The 22,705-nt window shown below is 40.4% G+C and overlaps 1 protein-coding gene across 1 annotated transcript in view; it reads left to right on the top strand.

Moving 5' to 3' along the window:
* The window catches only part of MROH9 (maestro heat like repeat family member 9), a 54,820-nt gene that overhangs the window by 8,300 nt on the left and 23,815 nt on the right, over positions 1-22,705 (top strand). The window contains exons 5-12 of the mRNA XM_036755489.1: positions 524-628; positions 2,491-2,626; positions 4,356-4,477; positions 8,424-8,573; positions 13,265-13,419; positions 15,923-16,088; positions 19,349-19,457; positions 19,850-19,883. Coding sequence (XP_036611384.1) covers positions 524-628; positions 2,491-2,626; positions 4,356-4,477; positions 8,424-8,573; positions 13,265-13,419; positions 15,923-16,088; positions 19,349-19,457; positions 19,850-19,883 — 977 coding nt within the window. The remainder of the gene's footprint in view (positions 1-523; positions 629-2,490; positions 2,627-4,355; positions 4,478-8,423; positions 8,574-13,264; positions 13,420-15,922; positions 16,089-19,348; positions 19,458-19,849; positions 19,884-22,705) is intronic.

The raw sequence follows: 22,705 nt of genomic DNA on the forward strand, positions 1-22,705 counted from the left end.
AATTTAGAAGGAAGCATAGAAATCAGAGTAACTTTGAAAATTATGTGTAGAACTTATATAGCTTTTCAAAACAAGTAAACTGTGAAAACCCATGGTTTTACAGTGAATCATCTTTTTAAATTGTGCTGTGCACATGAAAATGTTCCCTTTTTGTTCAATGTTCTCTATTTTTAGTTCAAAAAGAATTTTAACAAAGAAAAAAGTAAAGTAAAAGAAATATATTATTGTTAATTTTATTGATATTATTTATTATTCACAATGTAATATTAATATTATTGATTAATAATCTGTTATTATCACTCAATTTCCTTGGTCCTTAGTTTCTTCATCTGTAAAATCATGGGGGATGGAATCTAGAGCCATAATCAGTCCCTATAACCCTAAATTAACCTATCTCATTTTGCTGAGGACCACAGAGGTTAAGGGATTTACTCAAGTTAGCCAGTGGGTAGAACTGGGAGTCCATCTAGGTCTAACTCTTGGACCAGTGTTTATTCTTTTACTTCCCTTGTATTCCCAACAGGAAATGATCATATGGATGAACAGAGATACCAGTTACTTGCAGGAACGAGTCTTGAACATCATAGGCAGAGTCTTAAAGTATTCATGCAGAAAAATTAAGGGATGCGTAAGTCATAAGAGATTCCTTTACTACCTGGTTCTGCAGGCTGTGTTTCTGGAGTGCTCACTCTCTCCTCCATTCCAATCCTTCTGACTGTTTTCTCAGTAGACACAGAGGCATGCCTGAGAGCCTTGCTTCTGGTGGCATGAACCATTAAGAAAATAATCTTTAAGCCTCAAGTATCTCTGTATCACTTTGTGTTCCCAAAGCAGTAGTTTGGACACCTCCATAAATACACAGTAAATGTCTCAGTAGTGGACGTGTCTTCTACAAAACTTCTTGTGGGCATGAACTACCATTCCTAGAATGGATGATGATTGGTTCTCTTCTGTCTTAGCTATCAGGGTCATGGTTAATGTTAACCAGTCTCTTTGTAAAGAGGGATATTTGGAATTTAGAACAAATTTTCCTTTAGAAACAAAGTCATACATTAATAGTACCCATTTAGTGATGGATTAGGATGCAGGGTGGGGAATCTGAGGCTTCAAGGCTGCATCTGTGATTCAGTCAAAGGGCCACCCTTGAGGACCTAGAGGGCCATGTGTGGCCTTGAGGCCATAGGTTCTCCACCCCTGGTTAGGTTCTCACAAAAGCATTTTCTGAGTTAAATAGCACTTTCCCCTTACATTGTAAATTAAATATGATTTTGTGGGGCTGGTTATCCTAAGGTAGTAACCATCATGTATATCATTGCTTCTATCATGAAAATTCTTTCTGTGATGAAGTGAGAGACCTAAGTGCAGCTTGAAACATTCTACTTTGGGCCCTTTTTATCTACATTGGTCCTGCACTAGAAAAAGAAACACAGTGGCCCAAGGACCCCATTCCTGCTTGGCAACCCTAGAAAAAGGTCATGCACTGGCAATGTATAGTCTGACTACAGGCATAAAATCAGCATGTCAGCTGAATGTAAATTGAGAAGACCTGTATATGTGTCCTTCTCTCTACCCTTCTTAAAGAGGACCAAGTTTGGAGCATGTAATATGAGCTCTGCCCACAACTGGACAAATCATTTGGACCCTTCTATTAAATTCAGAGGTCATTTTGAACAATTTATAGCTAAAAATCCCAATTAGAGAATTCTAGACATTACTCACCTTTACTCTCTGTTCTAATCAAAATATTCTCATCTAATCTATTAGATTAGAGACTATTTTAATCTAATCTATTCCAGAGGTGGGATAGAAAGTGAATGAAGGGGAGTAATGCCATGAATTTTCTAGTAGGGATTCTCCATCATGTACAGGAGTAAGATTATTCTGAGAAGGTATACAGGGATTTGTCTAAGGACCTCTGGTATAACCTTCACTTTGCTATAGATGAAGATGGGAGCATTGAGACTACTTCTATAAACTCTGCCTCATGGTATGGAACTCAAAGCTATAACTAGGCAGGGTGACTAGGGCTTAGAGCCATGGCAGAAAGTTTAGAGGTCACCAACAGCACCTTCCTGGGGGCACTTCCTTCCCTGGACCCCTCCAACCCTAATATTGTCAAAAGTCTCTCCCGAAAAGGCTCCCTCCTCTGCCTGGCACCAATGCTCTGGCTAAAGCAGCCTCCTTCTGAGGTACTGCCCCTCTCCTTTCAGCAGATTTGAAGCCTCATTGTGTCCCAGGGCACTTCCTGCCTCCCAGCAGCAATCATCCAGATGAATCCGATCACCTGCTGCTGCTGCTGCCATCTACCCCAAACACAGAAATAGCTTGCCATATCTCTAATAGTATTCTAGCAATTTGTTAACCATAATTAAATGAATAATTCATAATTAAATTAGTAATTCATTGTGGACATCTTCTGGTATTGGTATGTCTATGCCCCATGCTATGGAGAGCATATTAAAATAACTAAGTTCTCTGTCTCTCTCTCAGACAAGTGTCGATGCTCCATGTATAGGTCAGCTGGCTGCAGAACTGGCCATTTTATGCAATCATGAAGATTTCCCAATCATGACCCAGTCTTCTTTGGCAATATATTACCTCCTCTGCATTGCAAAATACCAGAATGGTAAGAACAGTGTCTCAGCTATCATGGTTATCCAAGACGAGGCAAAGATTTCTGGTCTGGCCTCTTCTATTCACACCTGCTAGTGTAACTTCTATTGAGTTTCTCTGATAGCCTGCACTAGCCTAAGACCAATATTTTTAATTTATGTTTTACACATTCATAAGACCTGGATATCGGCCTTTTTTTTCTAAAATCTCCCAGAAGAACCACTTATCTTTTGGGGTTTTGAAGATGGTCACATTCCAATTACATCTCCTATCTATAGTAGTTGTGAGGCTAGACAGGGAGCACTATCACCTTTCCCCATCCCATGTTGGGCATCTTCCAGGCCCTAGACTTCATGCCATGTCCCTACAGGCAATTGTGAATGTGTTTACTTTCCCCCAGATCCTCTCCCACTTCAATGCCCTTATACTTACGAAAAGTGATAAAAGGGAGGAGAGAGATGGGATGTATTTGGGAATGAACTTGAGGTTTAAAGCAAAAGATTGATAGATGGATACATGTGCATGCACACACACATATATGCACACACATATACATACACAAATATATATGTATCTATGTATGTATTAAGGAAAAGGTATAAGGAGGGAAGCCTCCTTCATTATTGTCCCTTTCCCTCCACTTAATGCTTGAATTCTCTACCACAGTCACTGGAATTTGCCTTTGCCTAAAATACTAAAGCTTAGGAGCAGCTTACTAGAAGTTGAAAAGATACAAAGCCCCACAGAAAACAACCAGATTTTCCCCACATTTTTCAGTCTGATACCAAGGAATAAGCATTCTGCTGTTTCATGGGAGAAGGATATTTTAACATTTGTTGTTCAGTCATTTTTCAGTCGTGTCTGACTCTTTGTGACCCTTTTTGGGGTTTTCTTGGCAAAGACGCTGGAGTAGTTTGCCACTTCTTTCTCCAGCTCATGTTACAGATGAGGAAACTGAGGCAAACAAGGTTAAGTGACTTGCCCAGAGTCACACAGCTAGCAAGTATCTGAGGCCAGATTTGAATTGAGGAAGATGAGCCTTCCTGATGGCAGGTTGGGGGGCTCTATGCAGGGGCATCTCTTACCTGCCTTATTTTAACAATAGCTGATTTTATAATCTACTACTCCAATGTATTGTTTGGTGGAAAGAGCACTAGCTTTTGAGTCAAAGGACATTGGTTAAAATCTCAGCTCTTTCAACACCTTGGGCAAGCCATTGAACTCCTGTGGGCTTCAGTTTCCTCATTTACAGAGTTATAGAGTTAGACCAGATGAGATCTAAGTTCTCCTCCACCTCCAAATGCATGACTCTAGCAGACTCCCACTAAAACTCATTTGGTGGATCCATTCTAGGTTTTACTGACTTGCTACTTCTCTGTTTCCCAAGCTGTTGGTGTACCATTGATTCTCTCAAGTAGTGTTACTGTTTTAAACATTCCTTCACACAGATCAAGAGTCACAGAAACAGCCTATCTGAGAGCCTCTGTCATGTGGGATCAATCCAATAATCTCCCCCTTTCTCTAAACCACAGCCTGACTTCTTGGAGGCCTAAGCCACTCTCTTCCAAAGTGCTGGTTCTATGAATCTATGCCAATTTGCACACCTAATCTAGCAGTGGATTCGGCATCATTCAGAAAACCAGTGAAAGTTGCTGGATCATCCAGGGAGAGGATTATGCATTACCATTCTTCCCCACCAGAATGCAAATGATAGCATTGACATGAGCTCTTTTTCTATACAGAAGATTTGTGTGGATATTTTTTGCCGGAGTGGCAATCATCAGAAAACTGCAAGTGTTTCAACCCTTTTGAAAATGACTTTGTGCCAACCATCTTTCAGAGAAACAATGCTGCTATCGCTGCGGTAACTCAACCTTTGATAATTTCTATCCTGTAGAGTAAGCATTGAGTCATATTTAATGGCACTACATTGTTCAAATCATTCTTATTTGAATGTTTCTAACATTTCTTTGAGGTATGAGGCATGAAGGAAGGACCTGTGATCTCACTGGTACAGGTAACTCCATGTGTGGTAATGTCCTTCACCAATGCCAATAGGCACTTCATCTCTAAATTAGAGAATTTCTTGGAGACAAGGGGAGGTTATACAAATTCATCTCATATATTCCAGAGGCAGAATTTGAGCCCAGGTCTTCCTGACTCAAAAAACAGCCCCTCTCTCTACCAAACTTGCCGTATCCCTAACATGCTATATTACCTTAAATAAAGTTTAAAAACGGAGGGAGAGAGAAATTGAGTAGAACTCAAAACTTTCTAATGTTTGAGATTGTATAGTAAAGAAAGTGCTATATTTGGAGTCACAAAACCTGACAGTTTCCCACCTCCAACACTTGGCTACTTTTGTGAACACTGGGAAATCAAATCACTTCTCTGAGCACTTTCCTCAACGATAAAATTCTGAGAGCCTCTGGTGAGAGCTGAGTGAAAGGAACACCAAAGATGAAATGCAGCCAGCCCTGAAAAAAAAGGGCTTAGTAAACTCTCACACCAGAGGTGTTAATCTTCCCCGACAGGCAGATGAGAATAATTTGTTCCAAAGGCCATCAAGGCAGCTGAAGTAAGTGCTGTGCAGTGCTTGGAGCTTGGTCAGATATCAAAGGCACCAAGGTCTGCATTCCAGGCCGTGGCCAGTCATCCCGATTTTGGTACTGCTGCAGGACTTCGACGACTGGAAGAGAGAATGAAGCTGACAAATTTGTGCAACTCTGCCTCACTTAAATCAAACTCACCTGAAAGTCAAGACATCACATCATAATATCACTGGTCTTCTTCTAAAAGGAAGGACTGGCAACAACAATAGGCATATCTTCTGGTTGGTCATACTCAAATCAATAATTCAGTTCAAAACAAGAAACCTATATGGAGCAAGGACCATAATCAGAATAGTATGCTAGCAACTGAGGATCTAAATGTAGTCCATAGGGTCCCTGTAGGGCCTAGCTTTATGTTTCCTCCTCATTCCTGAAAGGGACAAGGTCAACAAACCTCATGGATTGCTCTGTCTCCATATCCTGGGCTCTTAGGTCTTTCTCTTCTCTGTAGTATCCTCTCTTCACTCTCCTTCTCTTTGTCTATGGTTTTGTCAGCTTGCCTTTCTCTCTAGAAAAGAGGAGATGCTTAGCCTCAAGCCCCCTTCCTTCAACCCAGTCCCAGATTCTGGCTCATTTCAGTCAATAGAAATTAAAGAAAGACTCAGTGTATGAGAGACAGACAGAAAACCCCAAGGATTTTCTTGTTGTTTTCCAAGTTTAACTATGAAGCATATAGAATAAATGTCTTATAAAATAAACTCCAAAGGGTCTCTGACAAGCAAGCCAGGAGAGGGGTCCTAGACTATATATTTGTGGAATAGGTGGGTGAGGGGGTTGTGGGTTTCTCCTCAGTGCTTAAAGCAAAGCCTGGATGACTCATTTGGGGCTATTTACCAATGGGGATTCTTTTTCTAATATGAATTGCCCTGGTTGGTTGCTACAGTCTCTTCCAAATCTGAAACTTTATAGTATTCTTCCCTTGTGGAACCCTCAACTTCAAGAGGTGGTAAGTTTACTTTTGAATAGCTTTAATCATTAGGAAGTTACCTAAATCAGCTTCTCTTGCAACTTTTATCTGTTACCCTTTAGGTTTAAGCAGAGGAAATTGAATTCCTCTGCCAAGGAGCATCCTTCAATAATTGAAGAAAACTATCATGTCCTTTCTAATTCTTCTTTTGCCCAGGCTGAATAACCCTGGTTCCATTAGCCAATCCTCACATCACATAACGTTGAGGCTTTTCTCCATCGTAGTCATCTTTCTCTTCATTCTCTCCATGACATTTTTAATTGTTACTGGGAAATATGAGTCACTCAATACTTTTGTCATGATGCTATTTATCCTTCCTTCTTGAAGAGAACCAATGACATCAGGAGAGTGATGTCTTGACTTGCAAGTGAATTGGATTTAAGTGATAGTCAAAAAGTGGAGGCAAATGAGTGCCATTATCAGCTGAGTCAGGAGGACTAGAGATGGCCCAGGATGCAGTAGGAGACCTTGGCCCTTTTAAGCTAAGGTCTTTTCAAGTTCTCATTTTGAGTGAGGTAGTGGCCATTCAGTGAATAGGCCTCTCTTTAAGAAATGAGTCAAGGGATGGCCCCTTTAATTAAAAAAAAATCAATCTAACTAGGAGGGGAAACTGGCCAAAAGAATAGGCCAAAAGAGAAACAGTTATGATTTACATTCACTCTGAGCCAGGAGGGATGAAAAAATAACCATTAAGTGGAGCTCTGGCAGGGACCTATTGTTGTGCAATCCATCAGATCCAAAGTGAATTGGGTTTAATTAAGGCTTGGCCTTTGAGAAAGAAACCTAGCCAGTAAATCCCAAGTTAACTAGGTAGCTTTCGGGCCATCAAAAATTACCTTCCTTTGGACACAACACTGTAAGATAAGAGGAGAGGGGAGGGGAGGACAGGGGAGGGGAAGCTGAGTTGCCCAACTGCAACTGGCAAGCTGGGTCTCCATTCAGGCAGCTCAGACTCTTCACAGATTGTGGTTTGTCCTTCATTCTTAAAGAGGATCATGACATCAGGGAGAATGATGACATGACTTGCAATTGACTTCGATTTGAGGGAGAGAGGGCTGTGCAAAGTCACCAGCCTCACTTTCTCCTCCAGAGCCATCTGCATCCAGTGGCTGAGTATCAATCATGATGACTGATTTTTTCATTATTATTAGAGGGGTCATCCTTTGACTCACTTCTTAAAGAGCCCTACTCACTGAATGGGTATTGCCTCACTCAAAGTGAGAATCTGGAAAGATCTTAGCTTAAAAGGGCCAATGTATCCCACTGAATCTGAGGCCACGTCCAGTCATCCTGATCAATATCTGGCCACTGGACCCAGATGGCTCTGGAGGAAAAAGTGAGGCTGGTGACTTTGTACAGCCCTCCCTTACTCAAAGTCAATTGCAAGTCATGTCATCATCTGCCTGATGTCATGGTCCTCTTCAAGAATGAAGGACAAACTACATCAGCTGAGCAGTATTTCTCCCCTTTAGTGAGGCTAGTGAAAGAGACTGCTGGGGAGGAAAGATGGGTGCACTACTTTTGCTCTGCAAGAACATAGGATCATATATTTAGAGTGGGAAAGGACCCTAGAAACCACTGCACCTAACCTTCTTTTCTTAGAGATTAGGAAACTGAGGCACAAAGAATTTAAGTGATTTGCTCAGGGTCAGATGACTGTTAAGTGTCTGAAGCAGGATTTGAACCCAAGTCTTTCTGATTCCAAGTATGTATTTACCACATATAATACTGCCTCTGTAAAAGGGGAAACTTCATAGGTTATGATGAGAACAGGTTCCTCAAATATATAGTGGGTTTTTTTCACCCACCTTTGCTACATAGCTCCATTCCTATGAATTCTATCTTCCATATTTCAGACACTGACATATCTGTGTTGTATCCTTCTCTGCATGGTGGTATTGTGACAGGAAGGAGCAGAATCCTTCCATCTGCTCTCCAAATCCCTTTCAATGTATCCCTGTTATTACTCTACCTCATGCATCTCCAGACTCCTGTCAGTCTTAATTACCACTCACCAGGACCATGTCCAGTTTAGGTTTGCACAACCATGGTGCAGAGAAGTAAATATGATGTGTTCCCCCTTACCTGCATTGCATTCTGACTCCCTTCTCAATTCATCACCCCAAGCAGATATTCTCTCTGTCTTTATTTTGCTCTAGAGAAAGAATCTGCTTTATGCTAAGGAATAAGGCTTCCCTCTGGGTGATTGGCTATTTCCTGTTTGGTTTCAGTATATAGGTGAATACTTGCCACCATACCTGCTGAATGACTTTGTCTACAGTCTTCTGAAGAAACTTTGCAACCCTCCACTGAAGAATGCAACGAAAGCAGCAACCTTGTTGAGACTGGTTCTAGAGGACTATGGCTCTAAAGTGACCAGTGTAAGAGGCTTGGTTAATGATAGTAAAGTGCGGATCCACTTGGGTTGTTTTTGTTTTTGTTTGCGGGGGGAGGAGGAAGTCTACCATAATACACATCCTTCTCTTTTTTATCCTTGTCCCTTATTATAACTCATAGGACGATAGATTTAAAGTTGGAAGAGACTCTTAGAGGTTATCTACTCAATCCCCTCATGTTATGTATAAGGAAACTGATATCCAAAGAGGTTATGTGCTTTACTGTGGTAGGATACAAACTCAGATATTCTCGAGTGTTGTGCTCTCTGCCTTTCATTGACCTATACTCAGAAAATGAGGTTTTCAAGGGTCCTCAACTGCAAGGGTCTTTACTGAACATTATGCAAGAAAGATTCTTTTTTGTTCAAAGTCTATTATACTCCAGGCACCTGCATAAAACAAGAAACTTATATTGCTATTGAGAAGGTAAAGATTACAATTGATTTATAAGCTTTCCATTTTCTACAGAAATTCACTATACCACACCATACATGGTCAAGCTGATATAACTAAATCTCTTACCACAACATACTTATTAGCAGATATTTCTTTATCACTTTACAGTTTGTAGACTGCTTTCCTCACAACAATCCTATGCAGTAAGGACTTCAATTATCAGAGCAATACCCAGCTGAAAACAAAACTGGGTCAAATTCATTTGAGTGAGAGAGGAGGCCATACAATCAGCTGAGAGTACAATTGTCCAACTGGATCGTCTGGAGCAATGCAGGGGAGAGGCATAGTGTTGGTTCAGGTGATAGCTTGTGAGGGAGAAAGATTTATTGTGCAGAGAATAAGTCCCACTGGGGATGCAGTCATGCTAGTGTGATGATTAAAAAGGTTCAAGAGACATAGTTTCTGGGTAATTTAATCATTTTATTAATAAGGCCAGTCCATTATTAATAAATGGATGGTCATTTGGCAGTTTCTCTTAGACCAAAGACAATCATGGCAGCAGGCTCACAGTTTATACATATTCTTCAAAGAGTAGGTATTCCTGAGGGGCGGCAATCAACTCTGTTTGGATGACACAATGGAAGGTGAGCTATATTAAAATGAAGGGCTGAGAGTGACATCATGTCACTCTTGGACAAAGAAACTGTCTCTATACTCAGACTACCCCCAGCCTTGGGCAATCTAGACAAAAGGATCTCTCTCCACCTAAGCTTGAGTAGAACTCAATGAGGCTCCTCACCTTAGATTAAATTCTTTGTAAGGTTGGGTAGGGTCTGACCAAGATTGAGAAGAGTTAATTTAATCTCATTATCAGTAATGTCCTTCAAGAGACTGAACTTTTAAAATCAGGACTTTGGAAGAAGAAAAGAGCTTTGAATCTCCCCAAATTATTGGTTATTAATAATTATTTCTCTCACTGGTAAGGTGCAGCTGGTATCCCAGAGAATCTCATGAGTATGATTGTTTTAATAAGCCTCATAAAAACATGACCTGAAATATAAAGATAGCAGTTGGTTCGCAGAAGAATCATTGAAAGACACTTTCCCAGAGAGAAAGTGTAGGACACTGAGGAAAATATTCCATTTTCCTCTGGTTAGTTAGACTCTGTCTAGTATTATTATCTCCATTTAATAGATGTGGAAACCAAGTCTAAGAGAGATATTAAAGGACATACTTAAGGTCACATGACTAATGCTGAAGTTGGTTCTTGCTTCCAGATCTTCTACTTTTCACTCTTGAAGGAAGCCAGGAGATGAAAAGAGAGAACTTTCCATGCATGAAGGAAAGCAAGTGAACATGTCTGGAGTCAGGAGGAATGTTTAGTGCAAAGAATAGCAAAGAATCCAGTGTCACTGGATCACAGGGTACATGGAGGAGGAGTAAGGTGTAATAAGCCTAGACAAATAGAAAAGAGTTGGAAATTGAGGGTTTTATATTTGATCCTGGAGGTGCTAGGGAGCCACTGGAGTTTGATTTGAGAGGGAAAGTGGAAGAGTAATGATGTGGTCAGAACTATGCTTTAGGACCATCACTGTGATAGCTGAGTGGAGAGTAGATTGGAGTAGGGAGAAATGAGGGAGGGAAAGCAATCAATAGGGTATTGCAATAGTCCAGATATGGGGTGTTGAAGGCTGACACCAAGGTGGTGACAATGCCAGAAAAGAAAAAGAGGTGTATATGAGAAATGTTGCAAGTGTAGAATCAGCAGGATTTGGGGAATATATTGGCTGTGGAGGGTGAAAGAGGAGCAGGGGTCAAAGATGACATGTAGTGAGAGAACCTGGGGGCCTGGAAAGATAGTGATGCCTTCAACAGAAATATGGAGGTTGGGGAGAGGATAGAGTCTTTTGAGAAGGATAATGAATTCAGTTTTGGATATGTTGAGTTTAAGATGCCTATGGGACATCTAGTTTGAGATGTTCATTAAGCAGTTCTAGATGTGAGATTGGAGGTCAGGACAGGGGTTAGGGCTGGATAAATAGATCTGAGGATCTATAGAGATGCCATGGGAGCTAGTGAGGTAACCACAATACATAATATGTAAGAAGAGAAGAGAGCCCAGGACAGCCTTGGGGGAAACACACTGTTAGTGGGTGGCTCCTGGATAAAGATCCAGCAAAGTTGAATAAGGAGCAATCATAAAGGTAGGAAAACCAGGAGAAGGTGGTGTCACAAAAACAAAGAGAAGAGAGAATCAATTAGAAAAGGGTAATCCATGGTGTCAAAAAATGCAGAGAAGTTAAGAAGGATGAAGATGGAGAAAAAGCCATTACATGTGGCCATTAAGTGAACACTGATAACCTTAGGAAGAGTGATTTCAGTTGAAAAAAGAGCCAGACTGCAGATAGATAAGGAGGGAGTGAGAGGAAAGGGTTAAAACTTCTTGCACTACCAATCTGATGAAGATTTTTGTTAGAATCAAATATGAAAATGTATGTTATAAATGCAAATAATATCAATGTTGGTATCATCGAGATAACATACTAGATAACACATGGATGAAATTGTTCAACAAGTTATTTTAACTGGATTCATGAAGCTGACATACTTCATTGATCATGACAAAATTGGCAATAAAAATATCAGGCATTTATTAAGTACCTACTGTATACAAGGCACTGTTCTAAGTTCTGTGGATAGAAAGGCAAAATGAAAGAGTTTGATTCTACTAGAGGGAAACAACATTTACATGTAATTTGATTTCTCAAATCAAGCCAACAAGCATTTATTAAGTTTCTACTGTGTTCCAAGCACTATGCTAAGTACTGGAGAGAACAGTAAAAATCAGTTTGTCAGGAAAACCCTCCTGTAGGAGGTTGAACCTGAAATGACTTTCCAAGACATGCTTTCAAGGAATTTTACAATAGATGGATCTGATTTTATCATTCAAAGACGTGCAGGTTTATGTCTTCCCTAAATATAATTTTTTTCTTAGCATAAAAGGCTTTGGTTTTACCCTTTTCCCCAGTTTATTGTTCTCCCTGTTGATGAATGAAGAGGTTTAAATTCTTGCCTCCAGTTTTTGATTTCCATCCTCCAAAGAGAGGTGAATTCTGTGGCATTTTGCTAGAAACTCAAGAAGCTTAGTGTCTGACTAGAGAAATGCAAATCAAAACAACTCTGAGGTACCACATCAAATTTATCAGATTGGCTCACAGGACAAAACAGGAAAATGATAATAGTTGGAGAAGATGTGGGATAATTCATTTGTTGGTGGAGTTATGAACTGATCCAACCATTCTGGAGAGCAATTTGGAACTATGCCCAAAGGGCTATAAAAATGTGCTTACCTTTTTCCCCAGCAATACCACTTCTAGGTCTATATCCCAAAGAAATCATAAAATTGGGGAAAGGACCCACATGTACGAAAATATTTATAGCAGTTCTTTTTGTGGTGGCCAAGAATAGGAAATGGAGGGGATGCCCATCAATTGGGGAATGGCTGAGCAAGTTGTGGCATATGAATGGAATGGAATATTATTGTGCTATAAGAAACAATGAGCAGGTGGACTTCAGAAAAACCTAGAAAGACTTTTATGAACTTATACTGAGTACAGTGAGCAGCACCAAGAGAACATTGTACGCAGTAGCAACCACAATGTGTGATGACTGACTTTGATAGACTTCGCTCTTCTCAGCAATGCGAGGCCCTAAAAAAACAACAAAAGACTCATGATGGAAAATGCCATCCACATCCAGAAAAAGAAATATAGAGTCTGAATGTAGATTGAGGCAGACTATTTTCTTTTTTTGTTTGTTTTGTTTTATGTTTTTCTGTCATGGTTATTCCCATTCTAATTCTTCTATAAAACATGACTAATGTGAAAATAAGTTAATAGGAATGTATGTGTAGACCCTATATTGGATTGCGTGCCATCTTGGGGAAGTGGTGGGGCTAAAGGAGGGGGATTTTAAAACTTATGGAAGTGAATGTTGAAAACTTAAAAAAAAAAGAAAAGAAAAGGGGGCAGCTAGGTGGCTCAGTGAGTAGAGCACTGGCCCTGGAGTAAGGAGGACCTGAATTCAAATCTGGCCTCAGACACTTGATGCCCTTACTAGTTATGTGACCTTGGGCAAGTCACTTAACCCCAATTGCCCTGCCTTCCACCCTCCAAAAAAAAAAAAAGAAAAGAAAGAAGCTTAGTGCTACATCATTCATATTCAAAACAATAGGAAGAAGATCAGAGAAGACAGTTTCTAATGTACTATTTCTCTTCCAGGCAGCTCATATTGTGGATTATATCCGTAAGCAATTGAGCATTGAGTCACCTAACATTTTAAGGCATGCATTGCTGCAGACGGTCACCTTGTTGACTCGCTCCTGTCCCGACAAAGTTGTCTTTCAACTCTTGGACTATATGTTTCCAGTAGACAGGTGAGAAAGTTTCTTTTATTAAAGGCACATTCACCCACACCTTGTAAATGTTGCTTTCTTGATGTTTGAATTTTAGGGACAGACTATCATCCCTTAAAACAGTAGTGGATTTTCCTGACAAACGGGCATTTTCTTATTCTCCTGGAGGGAAGCCTTGGACCATTTACTGGAATGGTGCAAAGTGTTCTTTTGATTAACCAAGAGAAGGGCTCTCCCTTCCTCCTACTAATAAGATGAACTGAAATCTTTAGTTCCCCAACCACAAGTGGAAGTTTCTAGTTATCTATGCCCTTAATTCCTAGTATGATCCAGGGCTATATGAGTTTTAAGAATGGAAAAAATGGTGAGCAGGAATGCGCAAGAGAAAATTTAACAGCGACCCTGGTAGGGGAGGAGTCAAAGGATAGAAAGGTTTTCCTTGGAAAGAACAACACTTAAGATTCCTGATCCCCCTTAAGGCAAGCGCCTGCTCTCTCTTTATTATCTCTAATTTTTATACAGAATTGATTGCATGTTGTCTCGTTCATTAGCCAGAGAGCAGGGACTGTCTTTTGCCTTTCATTGTATCTCCAGGGCATAGCATACTGCCTGGCACATAGAAGGTGCTTCATAAATGCTAGTTGACTAACTTATTGGCAAGAGACTACTAACCTAGTATATCAGTGTGAAGGTAATAAAAAGAGATGGGATAATTAGGACCAGGTGAATTTAATTAGACCCTATTTCCAGGCAAAAATGAATAAATCTCAACACTAAGACCTAAGTGGCAAAAAAAATGAGGATAGGACTAGTATTTTCCATTTGGGGAAGTCATGTGGTATAAATAGGAATCAGTATCTCTGGTTCTGCTCACACACTAGTTGTGACCTCATGTATATATTATTACCCTTCTCTGGGCTGTAGTATCTTTATATAAAAATAAGGCAATTAGCCTAAATGATTTCCAAGGTCCTTTCCAGCTCTAAGTTTCCTTTGCTTCTGATTCTAGGCCAGAGGGTGCCTGAAAATTAAGCATCTGAAGAGGATGGTTGAACAGTTAAGAGATTAGGTAGTACCAACCTATCTAGGTGGAGACGCATAAGTCAAAGTCAGGACTATCAGCCTTGATATAAGGGAGTAATGAGGGGAGAACCGGATTCCAAATTAGGTGATGGAATTCCAAGTACCAGCCTGGACCAAAGTCTATAATATAAGCAGGATAAAAGGAGGCAGGCCTGAGAGTAATGGCTTTCCAAGATGGCATAGATGGTCATAATCTGGAGGATTAAACAGAAAGCACTACTCTCAGAAACAGAAGGGTAGAGAAAACCAAGGGACTAATATGACATTATAGGAGTCAGGAAATTTACACATGGAGGGACTAGGTAGGTATTGGGTCAAATACTCTGGCACAGAGGGATTAGGTAGTAGGGGTTAGCACTCCAGAAAGGGAACAGTGAGAACCAGGACCAGCAGAAACAATGACCTCCGTGTTGAGCCAATATCCTCTGAGGCAGAGACTCCTTCTATGTATCCTGTTTGATGCCGCAACAGTACCAAGTTTTTGGATTGGAAAGGGGTGGTGGTGGACCCAAATTCATAGGTATGCCTGCCTAGAGGAGCAGAATACATGGGTGATAAATCAGAAGTCCCTGACTATGGGTTGGGCAATATTTAGAAGGGAGAGGATTCTTGTTACAACCTTTTTCCAAGAAGTTGACAAGTCACAAAACCAATTTGAAAATGAAATGATTCTCTCTGTTTGGGGATTCCAACATGATTATTTGTGTTGTATAAAAAAAGTAAAACTGAGGCTTCTGATTCCACCACTTGAATGAATGAATGAAAAAAAAAAACAAACCTGTTTTTGAGTATTCACTGTGGTAATGAGGATAAAAAAAAAGACAGTCAATCCCCACCCTTAAGGAACTTACATTCTAATGGGGGAAGACAATACATGTAGAGGAGTAGTGGCCAGGGAAGGGAGCTTGGGTCTAGGGAGTGACAGAGATAGTGAGTTGATTCACTGATCCAAAAACAAAAGGTGGAAAGTAGTAGAGATTGATATTTGCAGTGGAGGAACACAAAACAAATAGTTGATGAGATGTCCTTGGGGGATGTCCATGTGGACAGCCAGATAAGACGTAAAAGTAAAGCATGGTCTGGCTAGGGAAAGCCAGTAGCTATAGAAGGTTAATTGAGCTAGTTTGGACTCAGTCCATCTCCAATCAATTAGGTTTGGCCCTAGGATGGATGGGAGCTACAAAGGTGAGTGTATCAGCTCTTCAGGGACTTGAGGAGATGGATCCTGGAGGTCCAGGATATAGAGCTTTAGGTCTCATGTGGAGGCTGCAGGTTCCAGGTGGGAAGAAACAAGGCAGCTGCTACAGGCAGGCAGTGAGGTGACCTCAGTGGTGACCTGGGTATATCTCCATGTTGTGTGCCAAATGCAAGATTAATGTAAATGATGGATTTTTATTTTTGATTTTAATTTTTATTTTTTTGTGGGGGAACTACTTTTCAGTTCAGTGCTGGAGATGTGGCAAGCAGTCAGTTCGGAAGCAGACTCCTCACCTCTTGTACTGAGGACAATCCTGACTGTGCTAAAGGGGAAGCCTGGAGAAGTGGAAGGAAGCAGTGCAACTCAAAAGCGCTTTTCCCTTAACGATGCCGACATGATGCCTGTGACAGTAAGTCTTATGTCTATCATTTCTAAGGTTCTCAGTGTTATCATCAGCGATGTGCAGCTCAAGACCACTACCAAGGAATCGATGCCCTGGGCCAAAGTAATATTTCCCTACAGGAAATCTAGCTCTCCCATATGCTTATTTTTTTTTATTTTTAGTTTACAACACACAGTTCTACATAATTTTGAGTTCCAGATTTTCTCCCCTCCCTTCACTCTCCCTCCCCCCTCCCTCCCCCCTCCCTCCGCAAGACGGCATGGAATCTCATATAATTACCACGTATAACTTCACATTGAATTAATTTATACACTAGTCAAGTTGTGGAGAAGAATTATGACCAGTGGAATGAATCATGAGAAAGAAGAAACAGAACCAAAAAAAAAACCCAAAAACAAAAACAAAAGAGAAGAAAAAAAGGCAAGCACGAAGTGTGCCTCAATCTGCATTCAAACTTCACAGTTCTTTCTCTGGATGAAGATAGCATTCTCCATCATGAGTCCCCTAGAGTTGTCCTTGCACCTTGTGTTGCTGAGAAGAGCGAAGTCTGTCAGGGTTGGTCCTCTCGGAATCCATATATCTGTGGTTGTGTACAATGCTCTCCTGGCTCTGCTCTGCTCACTCAGCATTATGTCGTGTAGGTTTTTCCAGGTTGTTATAAAGTCCTGTATGCTTTTATAGTATCATCGACCTTAAAGATCTGTAACTCTGAGAATTTAAATGTGGTACATGTACTACAGATCACACCTAGGGCCAGTGGCACTAAAAGTGACCAAAGCTTCAAGGGAAGGGAAGAAGGGGATTTACTACTGGGCAATTTATAGATATTATTACAGATGTTATTTCATTTGATTGTTACCACCACCCCACAAGGTAAGTGCCATTGTTAGGAAACTGAGGCAGACTGAATAAGTAAGTGACTTACCAATAGTCCTACAGAGAGCAAATGTCTGAGGCCAAATTTAAATTCAGGCTTTCCCAACACCAGGCCCAGGGCTCTATCTACTGGGACCTACCTGTGTATATCACCTCCAAGGTAGACAGAGATACCCCAGGGCTCACCACCATTTGGTAACTAGTTATTTAAATGAATTATATGAATTAGTCTTGATAACTAGGTCCTAAGGTCAGTTCTTTGAAGCCTGACTTCTGAGGGATAGAGATAGAGTAACAACTCTTACCACAAATAGTTAGAGGCTTTGGGCATGGGGGTGCTAAAAAAGGACTTGAAGCCTCTCCAGATTTACATATATATATATATATGTATGTATATGTGTGTGTGTGTCTATGTGTGTCTGTGTGTGTATGTACCCACACATGCACATATACATACAAACACCTGCACATGCACCTACATATACCCCCTAAAAGTACCTCCTTAGAACTAGAAGAAATCAACATTTGATTTTACAAAGGAGGAAACTGAGATCCCAAAGAAAGAAAGTGGTTTGCCCACTGTTGCAAAGGAAGCCTCATTCAACTCTTACTAATGAAATCAAGCTGAGATCAAGTCAAATGAATCCCAAATCTCATAGAATCCTTAGAGTTATACAGGTGTTGCCACCTTCCTTTGCTATCTCCAGGCCCAGGAGAATTGGTAGCCCTGGAACAAAGCCCCTGTCCCCTGCCCCTTGGGCCTTCCAGCTAGTCCCCTTTGGGTCAAATTAGTGTCAGAAAGCTGCCTGGGGATGAAAGGGTAGGCCAGAGAAGCAGTGGGTTGGGAGTATGTCCCTACTCCTACATTGTCAAGCCTTCAGGTAAGCGACAAGGTCAGAGGAAGGAGACAGCTTTTCTAGAACTCTAAGACATGTCTAGTGAAGGCTGGAAGGCCTGATGAATCCAGAGCATCCACATTGCTTGATGCTGGAGATACAAAGGCCACAGTCATACTTTGTTGTTGTTCAGTCACTTCAGTCATGTCAGACTTTTTGTGACCCCATTAGGGGTTTTCTAGGCAAAGATATTGGAGGGGTTTGCCATTTCCTTCTCCAGTTCATTTTACAGATGAAGCAAACAGGGTTAAGTGACTTGCTCAAGGTCATACAAATAGTAAATGTCTGAGGCTGGATTTGAACTCAGGTCATCCTGACTCAAGGCTTGGCATTCTAACCAATGAGCTATGTAGCTTTCAAACACAGTCAGTCTATGAGCATTTATTAAGCCCTTACTATGTTTCAGGCACTGTGCTAGGTAGGAAAGCAATCCCTACCCTCATGGAGCATGTAGTTTAGTGGGGAAGACAATACATAAAAGGAAACCGGAAAGGGAAGGAAGGAAAAAGTACCTGGCATGAATCGTGATGAACCAGTCCAGAATCATGTAGTCTGGTAGGAAATGAAAAGATGACTGACCTAACTGCTCTCCTTAAGTGGAGATTTGGGAGGAGTCCTCTACTCTCCAGTCTAAGGGAGGTACCCCAGGGGAACAGGGTATTTCTGAAGTGGAAGTACAGGTATGAAGCGATCTTCTAGAATGAAGAGTTTTAGGGGCATGATGGAGCAGTCCATGGAAGGACAACATGGTGGAAAATGAAGAGTGTGGCCAGCCTTAGCACCCTACCTTGAAATCTTGTAATGAACCTTTGTGACAAACAAAAGCTTTAGCTGAAGTAGATGACTTCTGAAAATCCTGCCAACTTTGAAAGACAGAATGGTATAGTGAATAGAGTTTAGAATCGGGAGACCTGGATTTGCATCCAGACTTTTGATCTGTGTGGTCAATTAGCCACTCAGAAGATCAGTTTCTTCAATGGTAAAATGAGGCTGGAAATACTTGTGCTCCTGACCTCAGGGCCATTTTAAGGAAAAAGCTTTGCAAAATTAAAAAAAGCTAGGTAAATATGAGTTATTGGTACAATCCTGGGAACATTCACTGCAAAGTGAATTTTTGTGGTTTGAAAATATCAAGTGTGATTAAAACCCAGCTTCCCCTGGGTTACATCAGCATGATTTTATTTTACAGGATTTGTCTCCCCAGGAAGACAGGGGTTGGAGTGGGTTATGTCCTTCCTTTTATTAACTAAGACTGGCTGAGATCAGAAAAAGGTGAAAATGGAGAAACCCAGAATCACAGTTGGTTTGTTCTCATTTTCTTTCCCTTCCCTTCCCTTCCCTTCCCTTCCCTTCCCTTCCTTTCCTTTTCCTTTGCCTTTTCCTTTGCCTTTTCCTTTGCCTTTTCCTCTCCTCTCCTCTCCTCTCCTCTCCTCTCCTCTCCTCTCTTCTCCTCTCCTCTGCTTTCCTTGTCTTGTCTTGTCTTTTTTCCCCCAGGCATCCCAGGCTCTGTGCACCTTACTCTCTGTTCCTGGATACGAGAAAGCAGCAGCCCAGTTTTTCCCTGAGCTATTAATTGCCCTAATACTACAACTCCATTATAATAGTGAAATGAATCTAGAAAGAATTACAGAACAAAGGTAAGACTTGAATATTAAGAATGATTAGTGAAGTTCTAAAGCTCCATCTACCATCCATTGGGCCCTGTTTTGGCTTATGTAGGAATTCCTATTGTGAAATATGGGTAATATATTCTTTTTCCCTCTCCCAACAAGAAAAAGAATAACAGGGACTCTTTCACATGAGTGGGACCAAAATATTCCTCTTTGTCAAGGATTTTTAACCCGGGGTTTTTTAATTTCTTGGTTTTTTCATAAAACATTTTTGATAACTGTATTTCCATATAATTGGTTTTCTTTGTAATCCTATGTACTTTGTTTTATTTATATAAAATATTCTAAGAAGACATCCAGAGGATCCATCAGATTGCCGGAGGAGTCCATGACATGAAAAATGCTAAGAACCCCATGGTGCTATGTGAATGCTTGAGGTGGGAAACCAGAAGCCTTGGGGCCACATGAAGCCCTCTAGGCATTTGGTGCAGCCTTTTGACTGAGTATAACTTTTACAGAACAAATCATTTTATTTAGGGGATTTGTTCTATGAAGTTTAGATTCAGTCAAAGGGCTGCAGTTCAGGACCTAGACGGCGACACACAGCCTCGATGCTGCAGATTCCCCACACCTGCATTTGATACTATAAGATTTATCTATTAAGGAGAGAGTGGCCTGGTTATTCTTTTTAGTTTTGTGTCTGAGGAGGCATCTTTATTGAGCAGTACATACTGTGTATGTGTGAGCAAGCGAGTGTGTGTGCAGGTATTTTTGTATATATGTGTGTGTTGAAAGGGTAGAAGGACCCTCAAATATGAGAACCAAAACACTACTGCAAAGCATTTCCAAATCCAATCAATCCTAGTTCGATTCTGCAAACACATATGAAGCACCTACTATGTACAGAATACTTTGCTAAATCTAAAGGAAAATGGAAAGTTTAGATAAGAAACAGTCCTACAGTCCTCGTATTCCTGGAGCTTACAGACTAGTAGGGAATAATAACAACATACCACACATATAAATAGCATATGATAGTGTTGTGCAAATTAATTGGGACAAAGTAAAATAATCCAACTTATTCACATACTCTAAATCAGTAGCAGTCAAACTCAAATAATTCCTGCCCCTACATATTGACTTAGAAAATCACAAATTAGCATTATCCATGTTTGATTGTATTTTTATTTATTTTGTTAAATATTGTATTTCCAATTGTATTTAATTTTGGTTACACTTGGTAGTGTTGTAGTCTATTTGTTTGACATCTCTGGTCTAGATGTATCTAGCTGGCTGAGTCTGGAGTCAGAAAGACCTGAGTTCAAATTCAGTCTCAGACCTTATTAGCTGTGTGACCCTAGACAAATCATTTAGCATCTGTCTGCCTCAGTTTCCTCATCTGTAAAATAGGGATGAAAAGAGCACCTACCTCCCAGGGTTGTTGTGAGTATCAAATGAGATAATATAATTTTTAAAAAGCACTTAGCACAGTGCCTGGCACATAGTGAGCACTATACGAATGTTAGCTATTACTATTAATTATGATTATGATTATTATGTGGGATGGAAGACCCTCACCAATTAAAAGTTAATTTATAATAAGGAGCCATCTCAGGGTGGGAACAGAAATAAATTTTATTCCATTCTCCAGAATAGGGCATCCTCTGCTAGCACAGAGCAGAACCAGCAAAGGAGGTGCTTTACAAGGGGCAAGGCACCAATAATTATACCTAATACAAGAGAATTCCTGCCCACCTCTGACCCTTCTCACCATTGGCTGGGAGGCAGGCTTACAATCTGAGCACAAAAGCTAGACAAAGAACCGGGAAATTGAGGCACAGAAACTCCAATTCCCATTCCCTTAGTTAATGACTACAACTGAGGTGACATCTATAAATCTAAAGAAGGAGAATAGGATAAGGGGATGGGGAGACCCTCTCCATTTTTTACAGTACTTTTACAGTAAAGGAAAGCAGGTCACAGTGACCCTATTCTTACTGAGCCAATCTTTAAACCAGAACCATAAGAAAGAACAAGAAGTTTCAGGGTAAACTTTCCCAGAGGCTGAGCCATCAGACTCTCATGGCCTCAGAATTTTTCCACTTCCCTATTTCCCTATTTCTTGATTCTTAAACATTTCTTAGTGTGTATGTGTATATATATATACACATATATACACACACATCTTCCCTGTGAAGTCTTCACATTTTATTTACCTCACGCAATCCTCCCTTCTTCTTGACACTATTTTGAAGACTTCACACACCATTGCTGTTATGTATTATCCACCCACCCATCTTCTTCATTCATCACACCTTTAACCACATTTTCTTTCCCATCATGCTGGTATCCCCATTACCCTTTTTAATAAATATTTGAAAGATTGATCAACATATTGACAAATCAAAGGGAGGCAGTCCCTTTTATAAGTACAAATACAGAGACCCAAAAGAAAACTATAATACAATTGTCCTTTTAAATTTCAAAAGTTTCTTCCATACAGCTGTCTGGCAGGGAGCATCAATGAAGTCTTCCGGTCCTTGGTTGTTTCAGCCACTTCCACAGCTATTCCTTCTTGTAGGAACCAGCTTTCTGTCCATTCTTCTACAAAAGTTACCTTAGCACAATTTTAAGTTACCATTTCTAATAATTATACCCTGATCGTTTTTACAAATTCAAAATTGAAATTTTGGCCAATTGCCATGTTTAAGAAATTCACATCAGAACCCCAATTCTCATACTTTACGTTGATTCCTTATTAATTTCCCTATGAGGAGGATGAGACTCCAGTACATACACAAATGCATTAAATAACCATTTTTTAACATGGTACCTATGAATCTTAACCTTTTAGTCACGCCATGTTTCTTTGATGGCATTACAAAATAAGCCACAAACCATTATTCTTTTAATATTATTAATTGTAACAAAACCTTAGACAAGTTTGATATTAACCAAATAACAAAATAATATTCTCACAAACCCTTGACCTAATTGTCTCCATACCATTACCAAGAAAAAAACCTAACTTATACAGACTGCTAGTTCCAGTCCTATAGTAACCTAAGATGTTCCATAATCAATTATTTAAATAGATTTGTTGGGGGCGGAGCCAAGATGGCGGCTGGTAAGGACGGACTAGAGTGAGCTCCGTACAGGAGTCCCTCCAAAAACCTATAAAAATGGCTCTGAACCAATTCTAGAACGGCAGAACCCACAGAACAGCAGAGGGAAGCAGGGC

This window comes from Trichosurus vulpecula, chromosome 4, assembly GCF_011100635.1.
Source record: "Trichosurus vulpecula isolate mTriVul1 chromosome 4, mTriVul1.pri, whole genome shotgun sequence".
In the NCBI taxonomy this organism is placed as follows: Eukaryota; Metazoa; Chordata; class Mammalia; order Diprotodontia; family Phalangeridae; genus Trichosurus; species Trichosurus vulpecula.